This window comes from Equus asinus, chromosome 15 (assembly GCF_041296235.1).
Source record: "Equus asinus isolate D_3611 breed Donkey chromosome 15, EquAss-T2T_v2, whole genome shotgun sequence".
Taxonomy (NCBI): domain Eukaryota; kingdom Metazoa; phylum Chordata; class Mammalia; order Perissodactyla; family Equidae; genus Equus; species Equus asinus.
The window spans coordinates 47074150-47092176 of NC_091804.1; the positions used below are offsets into that span (position 1 = coordinate 47074150).

The 18027-nt window shown below is 53.5% G+C and overlaps 1 protein-coding gene across 3 annotated transcripts in view; it reads left to right on the forward strand.

Moving 5' to 3' along the window:
• The first annotated feature begins 360 nt into the window (after window positions 1-360).
• The window catches only part of PHACTR3 (phosphatase and actin regulator 3), a 245187-nt gene continuing 227520 nt past the window's right edge, over window positions 361-18027 (forward strand). The window contains exon 1 of one of the 3 annotated variants that reach the window (XM_070486200.1): window positions 361-537. In XM_070486200.1, the coding sequence (XP_070342301.1) occupies window positions 426-537 (112 nt within the window). In that variant the 5' untranslated portion in view covers window positions 361-425. The remainder of the gene's footprint in view (window positions 538-18027) is intronic. The other 2 variants (XM_044748444.2, XM_070486198.1) reach the window with 2 other exon arrangements.

Sequence of the window (18027 nt, forward strand, 5' to 3'; positions counted from 1 at the left end):
CTAGGCTCACTGTCATCTCATTTCATGCTCCCCAAACCCATTTTACACAGGGGAACACGGCACTCAGAGAGGTCAGGCAACTCGCCCATGGTCCCAGAGCAGCTCTAACTCGGCAGCGTCTTTACGACGTAATTAGCCGGGCGGTTTCACCTCCTGACCGGCTGTCCCTTTAACGTTTCCAGGGCGTCCCTGGCACTGAGGTCGCGCGTCCCCGGGCTGCGGCGCAGGTCCGGGTCCGGAGAGATCAAGGTCACGACGGAGGCCCTCGGCGCCCCCGCCCGCCGGAGGGGCCGGCCTTGCGCGGCGGCCCCGCCCCCGGCCCGCCCCTCCCGGCCCGGCCCGGCCCGCCCCGCCTCCCGCAGCCCCCGGCTCGGCGAGGCGCTGGGCGGCCCCGCGGACGCAGCCCCGAGCGGCCCTCCGGCGGGATGCGCGGCCGGGGCGGGGGGCGCGCCCGCTGGCCGGCGCCGGTGCGCTCGCTGCTGCGCGCCTTCGCCACCCGGGACGCCGCCCCCGCCGCAGTCCGAGGCCCGGCGCAAGGTAGGCGCGCGCCGCGGAGAGGGGGCGCGGGACGGGGGGCGGCCCGGCAGAGAGCCCGCGCCCTGCTCTTGGCCGCTGCAGGGTGGCCAGGATGCCCGCTGCACCCGCAGCCCAGAGGTGGGCCCCTCCTCGCTCGGGCTGTCCCTGCAGCCAAGGCGGGCGACTCTGTCCGCAAACAGGGGCAGTGTGCGCAGTGGTCCCGAGCCCTGGCCTTGGGGTCGGCGGTCACGGGATTGGAGCCCCCTCTGGTAGCTGTGCGACCTTGTGCACATGGCACGTAACTTCGCTCTGCCTCAGTTTCTGCATCTGTAAAATGGGGGCGATCCAATACTTCAGGCTTGGAGCAGTAGTTGGGATCATATGAACAGCGCTCGCCACCCAGTGAGAGTTCCAACCTGTTCCATTGTCCCCCTCCAGGGAGGACAGCAGGCTTGCACCTGTGTGGGCGAGAGCAGCCAGGGCCCCTGCAGGCAGACACCTGGTCCTGGAGCGAATCCAGCACAGTTAAAGGGGCACGAGCTCAGAGAGCAGCTGAGGAAGCTGGAAGGTGGTGCGGTTCCCACCTGGCCAGGGAAGAGGCCCCGGGAGTGGGAGGGGGCTTAGGTGTCCTGGTGAGGAGGCCAGAGAGTGTGGCCGTACCACCCAGTGGCTGTTGGTACAATTAGTGACCAGGAGGCTGAACACTGGTGGGGTGAGGAGAATTAGGCCAGTGTTTCCAGACTGGCCTCTTAAGAATTCCCTGGGGGCACTTATTACAAACAGCATCCTGGGCTCCTACCCCAGGCCTGGCCCTCAGAATCTCCTGGAATCTGTATTTTTAACCATGCCCCCAGGTGATTCTGGGATCAGGCCAGTGTGGAAACTAGTTTAGACACATCAGTGGCTCTTATCAGTGGCTCTCGCCGGCCTGATTCTGTCTCCCTCCCTCCCCCACTTTTGGTTATTACAACTCCCCCACAGTTACTACTGGCATCTAGTGGGGAGAAACCAGGGATACTGCTGAACATCCTAAGATACCCAGGACAGCCTCTCTCTCCCCCAGAAAAAGAAAAAGAGAATGATCTAGTCCGCAGTGTCAGTAGTGCAGAGGCTGAGAAGCTGAGATACCCAGAGTCACAGGGTCCAGAAGGGAGGGACGCTGGGGTTGTTGGGACCAGCAGGCATCATCCGAGAGCCTGCTCTGCACCAGGTGCCCTGAGGGTGAGGAGCTCATGGCTTGAGCAGCTTATGGGCACTGACGTGAGAGGAGTGTCTGGAGCCCCCGCTTGGAGGATGGGCAGCCCTTCTGTTGCTGAGTCCATCCATCCTGAATATGGAGGACCCACTAAGCGTGAGACCTTGTGCTGAGCTCTGGGGGTACAGCGGCAATCAAGGGGGAGATGCGGCCCCCCCAGGACACTCATCCTCTTGTAGGGGCAGAAGCTCCCTTACCTCGTGGTGCCTGCACACAGTAGGTGTACATGAGTGCCGGCTTCCTCCCCTGAAGGCACCCCCCACTTGTGCCTTACGTGGGTACTAAGTTTGTAGCAAGGCGTATTTGGGGCTGGGTTCTGAGAAAGGACATTTCGGATCCTGACCTTCAGCAGCTTGGCAGTGTGCTCAGAGCCATCATAAGTGTATGATCTGCCTGTGGACGTTATGCAACTGCTGCTCCACATGCTCATTTCAGTTGTTGGGCATTTTTTAAATAGTTCTGTGGCTTCTGTCTGGGCCTTGAAGGCTGGCGGGGCTCAGTCACTGCTAACCCACTTTTGCTGAGGAGAAGGCCGACTCCTTAGGCAGCAGGTCAGCAAATGTTGATTAATCACGGAGAATGGTTCAGGCACTGCCCTGGCTGCTGCGGATGCTGCAGAGAGCAAGGAGGGCAGCTTCCTGTCCTCAGGGAGCTTCACTTCTGGGGTGGGAAGGGGAAGACAGTGGACATGGAAGCAAATAAAACAGAACAAAAAGATAATCTCTGCCCAGAGGCATGTTGGGAAGAAGTTGGGGAGGGAGAGACAGTGTTTGAGGATGGAAGCTGCTTTAGCTGGGGGGCCAGAGAAGGTTCTTCGAGGAGGCATGTGTGGCTGCAGATTTCAGTGGGGAGAAGCAGGGAGCCATGTGAGGATAGGGGGTAAGAGCATTCCTAGCAGGAGGAGAAGCAGTGGCAGAGGCCCTTGGTGGTGGAATTGGGGAACAGAAGAGGGTCATGGAGGCTGGAGCAAGGGGGCGGTGAGGGAGCCGTGCTTGGCGAGGTGGGCACGTAGACCCTGGACTCCATGGCGGGCTTGGGCTGAGGAGTTGCATGACCTGCACTATCCCAGAGAGCATGCCTTCTGGCTGTCGGGTGGCAGCCGGCTCTTGTTGGGGTGGGGAGATGCCTGCTGCTCGGAGGGCAGAGATGGGAAAGTGGGCAGCGCTGGGACATTTAGTGGGTAGAGCTGATAGGCCCTGCTGATATCTTGGGGCCTGAAATCCAGGAGGCCACGTGGGTTTTGTGTCTCAGCACTGGGGGGACCGTTCATGGAGCTGGAGCTCCGCCCAGGCCGTGGTGGAGGAGGAGGGGTGGCGGGAGGAGGCAGTGCTGGTTTGGAGAGGCCTGTTCGCATCCCTGAGGCTGTGCGGTGTGGGCTGTGCATACTTGAGTCTGGAGCTTGGGGCAGTGGTGGGCTTGGAGCTCCCATCTGAGATTCTTCAGGGTGGGGCTGGCACCTCTAGGTCACCTGGCAGGGGACCCAGGTGGAGTGGGGCCGGGTTTTTGGGTCTCATTGTTGCATTTCGGTGTTGCGTCAGACGGTACCCCAGTGCAAGTACCAAGTTTTGGTTTGGAGGAAGTGTTCAGGGACGCAGGGCAGAGCGGCTGTGTGCCCACAACTCGGGGTGTTCTGATGGCCAGACCTGGGGCAGGTCCCTGTCCTCTCTCGGGCTGGCACCAGGAGGATTTGTCCAGCTGCCACCTGAAGCTCCCTTGGCTCCCTTGATTTGTGTGGCTACTTCCCAGAGCTGGCGTTGGGTGGATCCTAATTCCCAACCTTAAAGGGATGATGTGCTATTTCTGTGGCCAGGGCCGCCTTAATTTAGGAACGAATTAGCCACTCGTTCTCCCAGACCGCGAAGTCCGATTTGGAAGCTCTGATTTGCACTGGGATATTTCTGCATCAAATGAGTTTTTAAAATGTTTTTGAAGGGAAAGGCATGATGGATGATATCATGGCACGTCCCAGCTGATGCTCATTAAAAGTTGTGGCTTTAGGGGTTGTGAAAGGCAGTTGGGAATGAAATGCCTTGTTTCCCAGCTCAGGGCTGGGCCAGGCTCAGCGAAGGCAGTAACTCTGCAGAGCCAGATCAGGTCTGCGCTGCCCAATTCTTTGGAAATCGTAATGACAACCAGCTGCATGTCGCAGGCTCTTCTTGTAGCAAGTGAGTAGACCTGTGGAAGCGAAGGGAGCATTTGTCAGTTCAGGAAACTGGAAGGCCAAAGCGTGGCGGCCTCAGTAGTTCCAGGGCTCCAGCTGCCTCACACCGCCTGCCCTCAACCCTATCCCGGTGGCCTCGAGTGGGAGGAGCTGGATGGCTGAGGCCCAGCTCACAGGCCCTCCCAGGCCAAGGATGGAGTCCGTGTCCCCTCATAGCCAGGCCTGAGATCCCTGGAAAAAAATGAGAGGGATGCAAGCAGAAGGAGAGTAGGTGCTGGAATTGCAAACACCAGCACATTTCCAGCTGCCCCGAGCAGTGCACAAACCCCATACCTGTGTTCACCTGACCTGCAAAACCCACTGTGGATCTAGAAGCATCCTGCTGGCCTCAGCCTTCTCGCCTGGGACAAGAATGTGCTCGGAGGCAAAAGGCAGGGTCTGTGACATCCAGGCAGCAGCAGAGGGCCCCTCGAGGGCATGGCTGAAGATCTTCCCTCCCTCCTGTCCCCTGCCCAGGTGCCCAGGGCATCTTTCTGGCCACTTGTCCCTCATCCGTGTGTATCTCTCGCCCCATGACCTTAAGGACTGCTGTCTGCTGGTGAACCAGGCTGGACCACTGCGTTGATCACTCCATTTTTGTTTTGAGGGAAATGAGTGATCTCAGCCTTTAGAACAGGTCTGGCCTGCAGTTGGCAGTCCATAAATATCTGTCAGATGGAGGATAATGTGTTCTCCAATGCAGGCAACAGGTTTCTTTGGGGAAAAATATATATAATTACACCAGTGTTTTTGAATACCTTCTCTAAATGAGAAATGAAAACATTACAAATAAGGGTCAAATGTCCTTGGAACACCACTCCTTCCTCTTCTCCTCCCGTCCTCCCCAGAGGTGACCCCTGTTAACATTTAGCTCTTTTCCCACCAGACTGTCTTGACCTGTGCATGTGGGTCTCAGTAGAAAATGTACAGGATTGTTTCCTGGAAGTATTTTAAAGAAATGACATCTGAAAACAGCACGTCTTGTTCTGAAACATCGTTTTCCCTCAACAGTGTGTCTTGGAGATTTATCTGGGTTAACAGATTCCTTCTGATTGCCTTAGAATGTTCCAGTGTCGTCTCAGTTATTCTGCTGCTGGTGGCCGTGGAGGTCGTCGCAGATCTTCTCTGTTGCGGGCAGTGCCCTGTGGGCATCCTGCATCCTGTACCTGCTTCCTGGTGCATCTGGACGAGCATCTCTCTGTAGGGCACCTTCCGAGAAGTGGAATTCCTGGGGCGCAGGATGAGCATGTTTTAAATTTTATTTGGTATTGCTAAATTGTTTCCCACAGTGGCTGTCACTCCCCACCAGAGTGAGGGGTGGCTGTTTCTCCAGGTACCTTGAAATGTTCAGATTCTTAATTTTGTTAATCCTAGGGAAGAAAAGTGAAACTTCCTTAGTTAAATCTGCATTCCCTTGATTGCTTGAGGGGGTTTTCCTCGTGTTCATGGACCGTTTGGATTTCACATTCTGAGTCACCTCTCTGTGCATTTCGCTCCTCTTTCTCTGGGCTTGTTAGTCTTTTTCTAATTGGTTTGTAACAGTATTTGTGTGTTCTGGATTCAAATCCTCTGTTGCTGCTGATAGTTTTTGCTCTCTCTGTGGCTTGTCTTTTAACTTTGTTTATGGTGTCTTTGGTTGAGTACAAGTTTTTAGTTTTGGGTTTTTTTTAAAGATATAATTGACATATAACATTATGTTAGTTTCAGGTGTACAACTTAATGATTTGATAAATTTTTTTTGATATGTATATTTTGCAAAATGATCACCACAGTAAGTCTACTTAACATCCATCACCAGAAACACTTGCAATTTTTTTTCTTGTGATGAAAATGTTTAAGATCCACTCTCTTAGCAGCTTCATACAATGCAATATTATTAACTATAGTCACCATGCTGTGCTTGACATCCCCACATTTATAGTTTTGATGTAGTAGAATTTATCAAGCTTTTTCTTTGTGTCTTTGCTTTTGGTGTCTTCTTTAAGAAATCTTTTTCTGCCTCAGGTTCAGAGTGAACACCTTGTCGCATTTTCCCCGGTTGGTCCTGGTTTCAGCACTGAAAGTCCCACATCCCGAGAACCCTTGAGTCCCCGGGGCAAACCAGGATGGTTGGTCATAGACATATCCATCCATGTTTCCTTTTAGTGAGCACAAAGCTCTTTTCTTTACATTTATTTTTCTAACCCACAGAAATTTACTTCTGTGAATAGTGTGAGGCAAAATACAGGTTTTTAATAGAGATTCCAGGAGTCAAGATGTTTAACCCAGGGAACTTGTGATTCTGGTGGAGTGTCCAGTCCTGGTCAGCAGAGGGAGGACAGGCAGTCTGGGGGCAGGCGTCGGGAAGATGACCACAAGAGGACCCTGTCTGCTGAGCCATAAATTGAAGCCGGTTTTGGGCAAGAGTTTGTTTTCTGATTTGGTAATGCATGTGATTTCATTGATCAGACTAACATTTCATTTTGTACTCAATACATCCCTCTTACTGAGAAGCAGTGACTCGTGGGGGACAGCTGTTTGGGGAGCTCCAGGTGCTCCTCCTTGCTGCCCTGGCTGCTTTCAAAGGCTCGGTCCCCTGGAAGGACACCTTCCCCATGTGCCCTCTTGGACCTCACGACGTACTCTTAGCAAGCCTGAGCTCCCCAGATCCCTCCTCTGTTTGAGCGTTGTTAAGGCCACCTGCCGTGTTTGGGATTTCTACCAGAATTCAGTTGCAGTTCACTTTAAGGGAAAACAACACCAACACCACACAGCCCCTGCATCAGACTTCTCCCAGCTGGACTGGGAGCTGGCTGGGATCGTGGCGATGAGAGGAGCGTGGCATGCCATGGCCATCCCAACGGGCTTGGGTCTGCACTGTGTACTCGGCAGTTGGGGATAGGGAGGGTAGGGTGGGGTGTGTGTTGCCCTTTGGAGACTGGTGACCCAGCTTACCTGGGAAGATGCTGATTTTGTGTAATTGCAATATTTTCAGGAAAGGTGGTAGTTACACCAGTTGGTGGGTGTGAGAATGTGTGGCCTTTTCTGGAGTGGAATTCAGCCGTCCTGGGTCCCCAGAGCTGAGACATCCATCTTCTCCTGCCCTTGGACATCGATGTTCCTGGGTCTAGGTGCTTCAGGTTTGGACTGGACCTTGCACCACTGGTTTTCCCAGGCCTCCAACTTGCACATGGCAGGTCATTGGACTTCTCAGCCTCTATAGTCACATAAGCCAATCCCTCATAATAAATCTATTTTTATATGTCTGTATATCTCCCATTGGTTCTGTTTTTCTGGAGAACCCTGACTAATACAGCTGGTGTATTGGTTTGCTAGGGTTACCATAACAAAATACCACCCACTGCGGGGCTTAAATAACAGACATTCATTTTCTCCCAGTTCTGCAGGCTGGAAGTCCAAGATCAAGGTGTCGGCAGGGTTGGGTTCTTCTGAGGTGGCTCCCTGGGCTTGCACCTTCTCACGTGGCCTTTCCTCTGTGCGTGCCTCTCGTGTCTCTCTGTGTCCCATTTCTTCCTCCTCTGAGGGCACCAGCCAAGCTCTATTAGGGCCCACCCTCAAGGCCTCATTTTAACTTTGTCACCTCTTTAAAGGCCCTGTCTCCAAATCCAGTCACATTCTGAGGTCCTAGGGGTGAGGGTTCAACATAGGAATTTGAGGGGACACCTTTCAGTCCAGAACAGCAGGCAGGTTGTTGCCACTGTCAGCTGGGAGCTCAGCTGTGGGGCTGTGGCCCTGTGGGGCCGGGGCTGTGGGCCAGGCCTCAGATCCTCTCCACTTGGGCTTCGCACAGGGACTTGCCTTCCCAGAGGGAGCACCCCAAGAGGCACAGGCTCAAGTTCTGTGACCTTTGAGGATCTGGCCTTGGAAGCCTCACTCCCTCACCTCTGCCCAGGAATTGGCCCAGCCAGTTTGGGGAGTGGGCTGCTGTCACCCCTCTCTCAGTGGGGGTGGTGCAGAGTCACATGATGAGAAGAAGACTGAGGTCAGAGGTAATGCTGTGGCCACATTTGGAAAACACCACCTGCCACCCTGTCTGAACGACCCTTCCTCTTGTTGCACCAGTCCTCACACAACCCCCGTTTTAGCCCCTTGCAGCCCTCACTGCCATGCGTAGGTGTGCGAGAAAGAGTTAACGCAGCCAGCCTGTCTGCTCTCCTGGCGTCTGAGGATGGGGACTGTGGGGGTCCCCCTCTGTTCTCTGACTGCTAGGGGTGGCTCACGGCATCTAAACTCTTTACGCAGACCATGTGGCTATGCTGAGCACCTGCTTTCTGGGGCTCTGGAATCTTGTCCGTGCCAGGCAGAGGGTGCCTATGGGACCAGCCCCCAGTACAAACCCTGGGTGCTGACTCCACTGAGCTTCCCTTGGGGACAGCATTTCACTCACGTGGTCACAACTTGTTGCTGGAGTATTAAGTGTGTGCTGTGCGACTCCACTGGGAGAAGATTCTGGAAGCCTGTGCCTGGTTTTCCTCGGACTTCACTTCCTGTGCCTTTTCTGTTTGTCGACTGTGCTTGGTGTCCTTTCGCTGTGATACGTTGGAGCTGTGAGCAGACTGTATCTGGGTCCTGGGAGTCCTCCTAGCGGATCCCTGAGCCCGGGGTGGTCATGGAGACCCTGCACAAGTCATCTGTTTACGCTTTTGTTAATACTCCATCTTGCCCACCAAATATAAACCCAGTGCTGCAGGCGCATGCTCATTTTCGTGTGCACAGCTCGTAGTCCAGGGCCTGGCATGTAGTAGGTGCTTCATAAATTTGATGGCCTTGCTGAGCACATGAGCAGCAGGTGGGTGGTGGGAAATCCCTTCTTTCCTCACCCCCTGGAGACAGCCATCCTCAAGGCTCAGGGGAGTTTCTTCCTTGAGGCGGCGTTTGTTCCAACACAGAGCCCCTGGCTTCTCCTTGAAGGAGACCCGGTGAGCGGAAGAATCTCCGAATTCTGCAGCCATTCCCTCCTGCGCTGCAGGAAGCAGGCTCGCAGCCTCTTCACCTGTGTCTCTATTTGGGGGGCTGCCACATTCTCCTGAAAGCACATCATAGTTTTAGACTGTTTCGAGTTATTTACACAACATTTCTACAACAGAACTTGGAGTGGGTGCGTGCAGGCCTGCCTGGGCCCCCTTCTCTGTCACCGACCTCGTGCAAGGGATAGGCGCCCTTGGCAGTCATCTTCATCTTAATCCAAGCGCCCCGGCTTTACCCTGCTCTCCAGTCTGTCCCTGACCCCTGACGGATCCCTCCCTCCACCAGCGAGGTCTCCGTGCGGTGGGACGGGCATCCTGCTACCCACTGAGTGCACCTCACACATCAGATGGGAGCTTCATTGTCGCTTCTGCGAAGGATGAGAGCTGAAATAGACTCTGTGCTAGATGGGGTTCCTAATGCGAATTAGGGACCCCATCGCTCGCCATGAGCGTCCAGGCAGCTGTATGAACTGAACATTATGCGTCGTCTGTGACTGAGTCTCTGTGACTCCCATAATTCACACTTATAATGAGGATGCCGGTACATCACAGGCTTGCTGAAAATTTCTATTTCTATTTTTATTTTAATGGCTTTGCTGTCTGTGCTTTTTCCTATAATCCACAGAAAATCATGGTAAATTAGCTCCAATTTTTTACTCCTTGGTTAAACACTGAGATAATAAAAATAAGAGGAGATATCCCTTTTATTTATAGATTAAAGTGATTCCCAACTTGGAAAATTATGGTCATGGGTGAAAGTGCACAATATTCGACAGTGATCATTTGTGCTGGGTTTGCGTGGGAGTCACCATGTGTGGGACCAGAGGGAAGCCCCCCAGAAATCCCCTCTGCAGGGACTGTGGTAGCTCACCAGCTGTGTCAGGCACCGGGCAAGCCCCGTCCTCCGGTCTGCTCACTGATTTGTGTGTGTGTGGAGGATGGATGACCCCATCTGACAGATGAGGAAACCGAGGCTCACAGAGATGGAGTAACTTGCCCAAGGTCACGTAGCTGCTGGAGCTGAATTTGGACCTGGGCAGTCTACTTTGGCAGACGTTGGATTCTTAGCCTTTTTGCTGTCCTGCCTCTGATAAACCCTAATTATGTTCTCTACCTCTTGTTCTGGAAGGCAGTGCTACTTCTTAGGGCCTAACTCAGGGACCCTTATGGATGCCCCAACTCTGGCTGCACCTTGGAGGTGCCTGCCTTGGAAACAAGGAGGCTGGTGGCAGGAAAGAGCCCCGTGCCCAAGGGTGGGACACCATGTACCATCTGGGTGGGACATGGTACACCCCGCTGGGGGCATGCCATGGCGGTTCTCCACTCATCCTTCTGTGGTTTGTTCCTTTTCTTCAAGTCTTGGGTTGACCTCAGATGTGAGCACATCTCTCTTCTTTGGATTGTCTACTTGGGGTGGAGAGGGCGCAGGATCATGCAGAGGTGGGAGAAGCACCCTTGGAGTCAGGTAGATAGCTGGTCCCCAGCTCCACCACTGGTTCACTGCATGTCCTTGTGCGCATGACCTCTGCCCTCTGACTCTCACTCTCCTTGTCCATGGAGGATGACCCCAGAACCAGCATCCTCGGCTGCTTGGGAGGATTAAAGAGAGGACGTGTGTATTCACAGATGACTGCGAGCTTAGCAACCTAGAGCAACACCCATTAATGTTCACATAGCTTCTGTGGCTAGAGGTGTAGGCCCAACTGTTCCCCTGCTCTGGGTCCCACTGGCCAAAATCGAGGTGTCAGCAGGTCTGCGCTCGTTCCTGGAGCTCTGGGAGAGAAGCTGTGTCCCGCTTGCTCAGCTTGTTGGCAGGTTTCAGTTTCACGGGCTCTTGGACCAAAGTCCCTGTTTTCTTGCTGGCTGCTGTGGGGCCATTCCCAGCTTCTGGAGGCCGCGGCATTCCCTGGCTTGTGGCCCCATCAAGGCCAGCAGTGGTGGGCCGAGTCTTCTCCCACTTCAGATCTCTCGTCCCTCCCCTCCTGCCGCCTCTCTCTCTTCCCCTCCGCCTCCCCTCTGCCTTGAAGGGCTCTTGTGATTACACTGGCCCATCCGGATCATCCCGGATAATCTCCCTGTCTTCAGGTCAGCTGATTATAACCCTGGCTCTGTCTGCAGAAGCCTTCACAGCAGGGCCTGGAGTGGTGTTTGAGTGAGTACCCAGGAGTCAGGAATCCTGGGGGATTGGGATTCCTCTGTCCACACTGTGGGTAAGTGGATTAGCCCAGGGTCTGGCCGATGGGGAGCTGCTCAGTCCGGATGGGGTGATGCCACTGTGATGCCACCGTGTTCCATCCGCTGCAGGAGTTCATGGTGGGGGCGGCCGAGTCCTGCTTTGGGGAACCCTAACATTGAAACAAAACCTCCTCCTGACTGGCAGAGCATAAAGCAGTTGGTGCTTTTCTGAATGCTGACATTCATTGCGTGGAGGAAGTTTTTCTTTAAGTTTTTGCTGCAGGGAACCTTTGAATAAGGGGCTGGGTGGATATAGTTACAGTGTATCTGGGTTCTGGGCACCACTGTGCATTTCCATTGTCACCACCCTGGTCCAGGCCGCCCCAATGTCTCTCCCTGTTGAATGCAGCACCCGACCCTGCCCTGCCCCGATCTCCCAGCCCCTTCTTGCTTCCCTCCACCTTATTCTCTACCCAGTGGCACCATAAGCATCCAAGAGAGAAGGTAAATCCTGTCTCTCCTCTGGCTGGAGACCCTCCTGGGTTTTCCATTTCTCTCAGGTTAAAATCCATGCTCTGCCCTATGGGTCAGGAAGCCCCTTGAGTTCTGGGCCTGCCCTCCACTCTCACTGCATGCCGCCCTGCCCCCAGCACACTAGCCACCCAGCCCCTCCCCATCTCCCCAAACTGCCCATGCTTCCTCACCCCAGGGCCTTTGTATATGCTGTGGTCAGGAGCTCTCTTCTCTCCCTCCCCACCCCCCGCCCGGCACATACTGTGAGTAAGTGGACAAATGAATCAGTGAGTGAGCGAATCAGTCAATCAAACCCCAAACGGAGCCTTGTGTTCTCTACAACATTTCTGTTGGATCAGGCCCGGTGGATGTGTGTGGTGTTTAGGCCTGTGCTTCTGAACGAAGGATCAGATTCTCATCTTTGCTGTGTGGCGGGTTCTGGTGGGAGCCAGAGCCCAGTCCACTCTGGGTTTCTGCATCTCCACTCCCTCCTGCTGATAGCCCCCCGGGCCAGTTCCCCTGAAATCTTGAGGCTCCCTTTTATGCCAAGGGATGAGTGGACACACAAGTCCTCCAGGTAGCCCTAGAAAAGACCCAGAAGGTCAGGGACCCCCCAAAACTGCAGCATGAAATGCCAGGAGTCATCTCTGTTGCACCTCAAGTCGCTGGCCTGAGGTGGCTTCTGCTAAACACAGGAATGAATGTTGCCCTCATCCTCCCCCCCCCCCCCCCCCGTTGGCGACGGAAAACCCTGGCACTGTTATTGATAGACCAGAATGGAGACTGCGAAGGTGCCAGAATCTAATTGCCTAAATAATTGGTCCCCCAAATACGAAATCCCGGTGGACCCACCAGCCTTAAAGTGCACATTGGTTTCAGTGAATGATGGGCTCTGAGAGAGATCTCAGCTTCCATGAAAATACAGATGCATCGTCATTATTTATAGGTTTGTACAAGTGGATTCTTGGAGGTGTCACTCCAGCTACGGAACTTATGATGTGTTTTTAGAGCACTACCTATAAACCCAGAACGATGGATTTTCCGTAAGTTATGGATCAGGCTTGGTGCTGGGTTTGAACTGTTAACACTGTGAAATCCTTAGTCTGCTGTTTTGGCGACGGGTGTTGGCGACATAAATCTGTGCTCTGGGACGTCAGTCAGCCCAGCTCTGCAGTCTCCCTGGGAAGAGAAACCTGTCTCTTTATAAATCCAGTGAACATACGAAAATGTACATGTTGAATGGAGGAAGGAGAGCATGTTTGGGTGACAAAGACCATTATTTAAATATGAATTATCTTCTTTGAAAGGTCAGAGTAAAATGACAGCAAGCATCCTTGCAGGAGAGGATCACAGGCCTGCCCTTTTATTTATTTTTAACGTTCTAATCATGTAAGTATTTCACGATCTCCTTCTCCTGGCAAAGATGAAAGCGTGCTGGTGGGAGCGTGCACGGCCCCCCCCCATCCTGCAGGCAACGACTGCCTCAGCTGAGGACAGAGCTGCCTGGAACTGCTCCCCGCTGCCTTCCTAGGAAAGTGCGTGGTGTCTGGGGGTATGTGTGGGTGATTATGGTATCGTTATGTTATTCTGCAGTGTACTCACCCAGAAGTCACAGAGTTCCAGTGATGTTAGAATACATGGATTTATTTCATTAAAAAAAAAGCCGTCGCGTGATATTCCCTAAATGGATATACCGTAGGTCAGCCATTTGGTTTTGGGGGACGTTAGGCAGTTTCCAGTTGGTACTTGGGTGTCTATAGAGTAGGTGACAGTGGATGGCTGTGCTGGGTCACTGGGACAGGGCATTTTCTGTCCTGGCAGAGGCAGCCAGCTGTCCCACCCCAGCACTTGCAGTTCCTGTTTCAGTATTTGCTGTTCCCTGCAGCAAGGGGGCAGAGCTGGGGTAGGGTTGGCATCATAAGCTGGGTTGCTGGTAGAGATTTTGGTGGGATGGGAAGCACCAGGGATGGGCTGGTACAGTGGAAAGAATGGAGAAATCCTTTCCTGTCCTGCTGCCGTCACTTGTTAGTTGTTGGACCCTTGGTAAGTCACGTACCCTCTCAAAGCCTCAACTTAATTGTTTTTAAAAAGAGGACAATTATTCCAGCTTTACAGGATTGTTAATCAATGTGTACCAGGTCCTGGGTGTGCGGTATGGCTGCAAAAATGTTCTCATTGTTACATCCTGCCACCACTGCTGCCGCCGCCTCCTCTATCATCATCATCAAGTCAGTAACTTTTGAGGGGATCCAGGAAAGCGTGAGGTCCCTGCCTGGGCCACTTAGAATATGTTGGTTGCACTTAGCAGCCTATCAGCCTGAGCTCTGAGTTCAAATCCTGGGTCTGCTCCCCGGGGCAAGCACTTAAGCACTTTGCATCTCACTTGCAAAATGGGGATATAATAGTACCTACCTTGGTTAGTTATTTTTCGCATTAGCTGCGTTAATAATTATGAAGTTCTTATAACGATGTCTGACACATAGTAAAAGCTATGTGCTAATAAATGAAAACCCAGCCAGCAGAGGCTTACGCTGGAGGACGTCTGCTCCCTTTACGAGAGATCTGGAGGGAGGCAGGTCCAAGGACTCTGTCCGCATTTGTTGGCGTTCTGTCCTCACATGTGTCAACTCCATGGTCACAGGGTGGCTGCGGCAGCTCCACAGCCCACGGGGCACTCAGAGGCAGGCAGCAGGTGCACAGCCATCAGCACCTGTCAGGAGGACAGACGCTGTTTCTGTAAGTGGCTGTCCGTTTGTCAGCAGCATTTCCCAGAGGCCCCGGAGGCAGCCCCCTCCCTTCATCAGCTAGAAACAAGGGACGTGGCCCCCTGCTGCAGGGGAGGCATAGAGGATGTTTCTCCCAGGCTGGGAGAAAAGGTTGCCTGAGGTTTATAGCTTTGTGCTGACCATATACCCCTGACACAGATGAGCAGGAGCCTGCTGGGGCTGTGCTCGGTGTTTCCCGTAGAGGGGTGCTCCCTTCCTTCATTACACGTGGGGCTTAGAGGATAGCCATACAGCCAGGAAGTGATCGATCCTCATCCTGTGGCCAGGTCTCAGTTCCTGCTCGGAAGGGCTTCTCTACACAGCCTTGGAGTGGACGCCCCTATGAGGAGGGCTGGGGCATCTCTCGGGAGCCTGGGACCTCCACAGCACGTCTTCAGGCCAGCTCTGGCTACCGATGCCTTTCAGGGTGGCGACCACAATTGGTGAAATGGAGGATTTGTTTTAGAAAGAGTTGGGCGTGAAAAGAGCCATAGCTGGCACTGCATTGAGCACCACCCTGGGTAGCCTGTGGGCACAGCTGTAGGTAGAGACTCCATCAAGAATGTGGTCCAAGGGTGGGGGGAAAAAGCCAAGTTCAAGGCTAGGGCTCCAAGCCGGTCAGAGGCCACGCCCACAGGTGACCGCGTTGGCGCAGTTTCTCCCATGGCCAGCAGAGGGCGCGGCTGCCCTCCTTTCCACCGCCTCTGTTGGGAGCTGCTTTGTCTTGTCCTCCTTTCCTTTGGCCTCCAGTTCCCACTGGCGGTGGGTTGAGCAGTTCTTTTTACTTTTTATTTATTTATTTATTTTTTGAGGAAGATTAGCCATGAGCTAACATCTGCTGCCAATCCTTCTCTTTTTGCTGAGAAAGACTGGCTTGAGCAGTTCTTTTTAAGCGATTGAGTTTGCTAGTTTAATTCTGTTCCTGTGACGGGTGAGGAAGGGTCTCTGGAGCCTGAGGAGAAACCACGAGGCCTGTGGACTAAGCGGGGACAGGGGCCACCTCTGTTCCCCTGAAAGCCTGGAGCTGACTTGGGCCAGAGGGAGGGGGAGCTGTCCCACTTGGAGCAGGGATGTCATGGGACCAGCCACCCACCATGTGCATTCACTCATTGATTCAGTCAACAAATATTTGTTTCCTGGGCGCCCACGACATGCCAGGCGTGTTCTTGGGGAAACAAACTCGACAAAGATCCTGAACTCATGGTGCTGACATCGCAGTGGCCCAGATCCTTGGGCCATAAGCTCTCCAAGGCTGTGGAACATGTGAGGGTCCTGGGAAGGAAGTTAGTAGGCTCTAGCAGAAGAAAACAAAATTGAAGTAACCGTCCACGTGCCCACAAACTGGAGCCTTCTGTCGGTGGTCGACCCTAGTCCGTAATCTCACTGCTGTGCACGCTGGCTCCCTTCCAAGTGTGTTTGGTCTGAGTGGGATGGGGCCTCAGGAGCTGGAGCAGCTGGTGGGGCTGAAGCCCCTTGGGGTGGTCTTGTGAGAGCTGGCCCAGCACTTGTCACTTGACCCCTGGCATGGCCGGCATGGAATGGCCAGCATGGAGGGACCATGCTTATACTGAGAGGAGGAATTGGAGGCTCAGTGACACTTCAGCTGGTCCCAGAGGGTCTGTGGGACCCCAGAGCTGGTGCCCTTTTGCTCACGCCCTGTCAGAACAGTGTTTGTGAGTCTCAGTGGGTGTTGAGCCAAGGCTGCACGCTCTTCTATGTCTAATGCAGCCTGTCCAAATGGGGCTCCTCCCCTTTCTGCCCCATCCTATCCCCTTCTCTGATCCTCCCCAACTGGGAAATGGCATCATGCTCACCCTGTTGTCAGTATCAGACTGCCATATCCAGTTCATCATCAAAAAGCACAAATCTGGGAGTCACCTTTGGCTCCTCTCTTTCTCTCATCACCCCACAGCCAGTCCTTCACAGACTTGCTGGGACCCCCTTGGGAACACACTGAATCTGCCTGCTCAGCGCCCCCACCTCGCTGGCTGGCTGTCTGGTTGCCAGCCTCCTAATCCGTCTCCCACTTCTTCCCTTGCCCGGTGTCCCTTCTCCATCAGCAGCCAGAGGGAGCCTTCGGAGACCCACTTCTGCCTCCAGCAGCTTTCACCATCCTTGGAATAAAACCCACGCTCACAATGAGGACCACATGATGCTGCATTGACTGCCTCTTGCCCCGGCCCCTCACTCTGCCTCTCTTCAGGGACTTCAGAGCTCCCTGCTGCTCCACCTCGCTGCCTTCGTCCAGACTGTTCCCTCTGCCTGGGTCACCTCCCTCCTTGACTTGTCTGGTTAATCCCCACTGAGCCTCCAGAGCATCACTTCCTTAGACCAGGCTCCTCCCTGCCCAGGTTAGGCATCCCTCCCTCTGTGCTCCTTGAAATCAATGGATTGATTGATTGCTGAGGTGTTAATCCCATCTTCTCTGGGAGACTGTGAGTGCCATGAAGCCAAGGCCCAATCATATCTTCTTCATTGTAGTATTCCCAGAAAATCATGTGTTTTGGTACAAAATAGATGCTCAGGAAATATTTGACAGATGATAATAATCTGCATCATTAATCTGCACTTTGTAAGGATAAAACCAACTCTGGAGATGCGAGTGGGTGCGAGTGGGCCCCCGTGTGGCCCCTTTTCCCCCACTCCCTGATGATGCAGGCACTTCTTACATGTGCGGACAGCACTGCCAGCCTCAGGGTCACCTCTGCTGGGATGTCGCCTCTGACTGCCCTGGGCAGAGGAAGACCCTCCCTTTCCTTCACCTCTTTGTGTTTTTGGAAGAGACAAATTTTGTGGACTTTCTCTGGCTCTTTGTAGTCAGTTCTTTGAGGCAGCCACGTGGGGCTTATCAGGGCTGCTTGGAGTCAGGAAGTGGCTTTGGGTTTTCCCATCAAGGACCAGAAGGGTGACCCCTGGGGGGGCTTCAGTCTGATTCAGAGCCTGGGACAGGGACAGGAGAGGGTTTGAGTGTTACTGTACCCAGCAGAGGTGCGAGGTGGAAGCTGGTCGTCCTTCAGATCAAGGCTCAGCCTGGGTGCCTCTGTGTAACTTGTTTTGTTCTGTATTAAACAACTTTATTGAAATAATTTACATACCATAAAGCTCACCTGTTTGAAGTATAAAATTCCATGGTTTTTAGTATATTTACAAAGTTGTGAAGCCATCACCATAATCTGAGAACATTTAGAACATCTGTCACCCCACAAAGAAGCCTCGTACTCATTTTCAGTCACTCCCCATCCCCCACCGGCTCCCCAGCCCGAGGCCACCACTGATCTGCCTCTGTGTTTGGACGTGTCACATAAGTGGAACCATGTAATTTGTGGTCTTTTGTGACTGGCTGCTTTCACGTCGCGTAATGTTTCAAGGTCCCTCCATGTTGTAGCAGGTGCCAGCAGTTTATTCCTGCTGTGGCTGAATAATGTTACAGTGGCTGGATATACCACATTTCATCCTTCTGTTTATCGGTTGATGGACATTTGGGTGGTTTCTGTTTTGGGGGCTATGATGAAGCCTTGTTGCTTCCTGTAGGGTTTCCAGAGTGGGCTTCCAGATCAACCCCACCCTTGCCAGGGCTCCTGTTGATAAGGGACAGACAATTGGTGACTTTCACAAGGACCCCTTGAAGATCCTGGA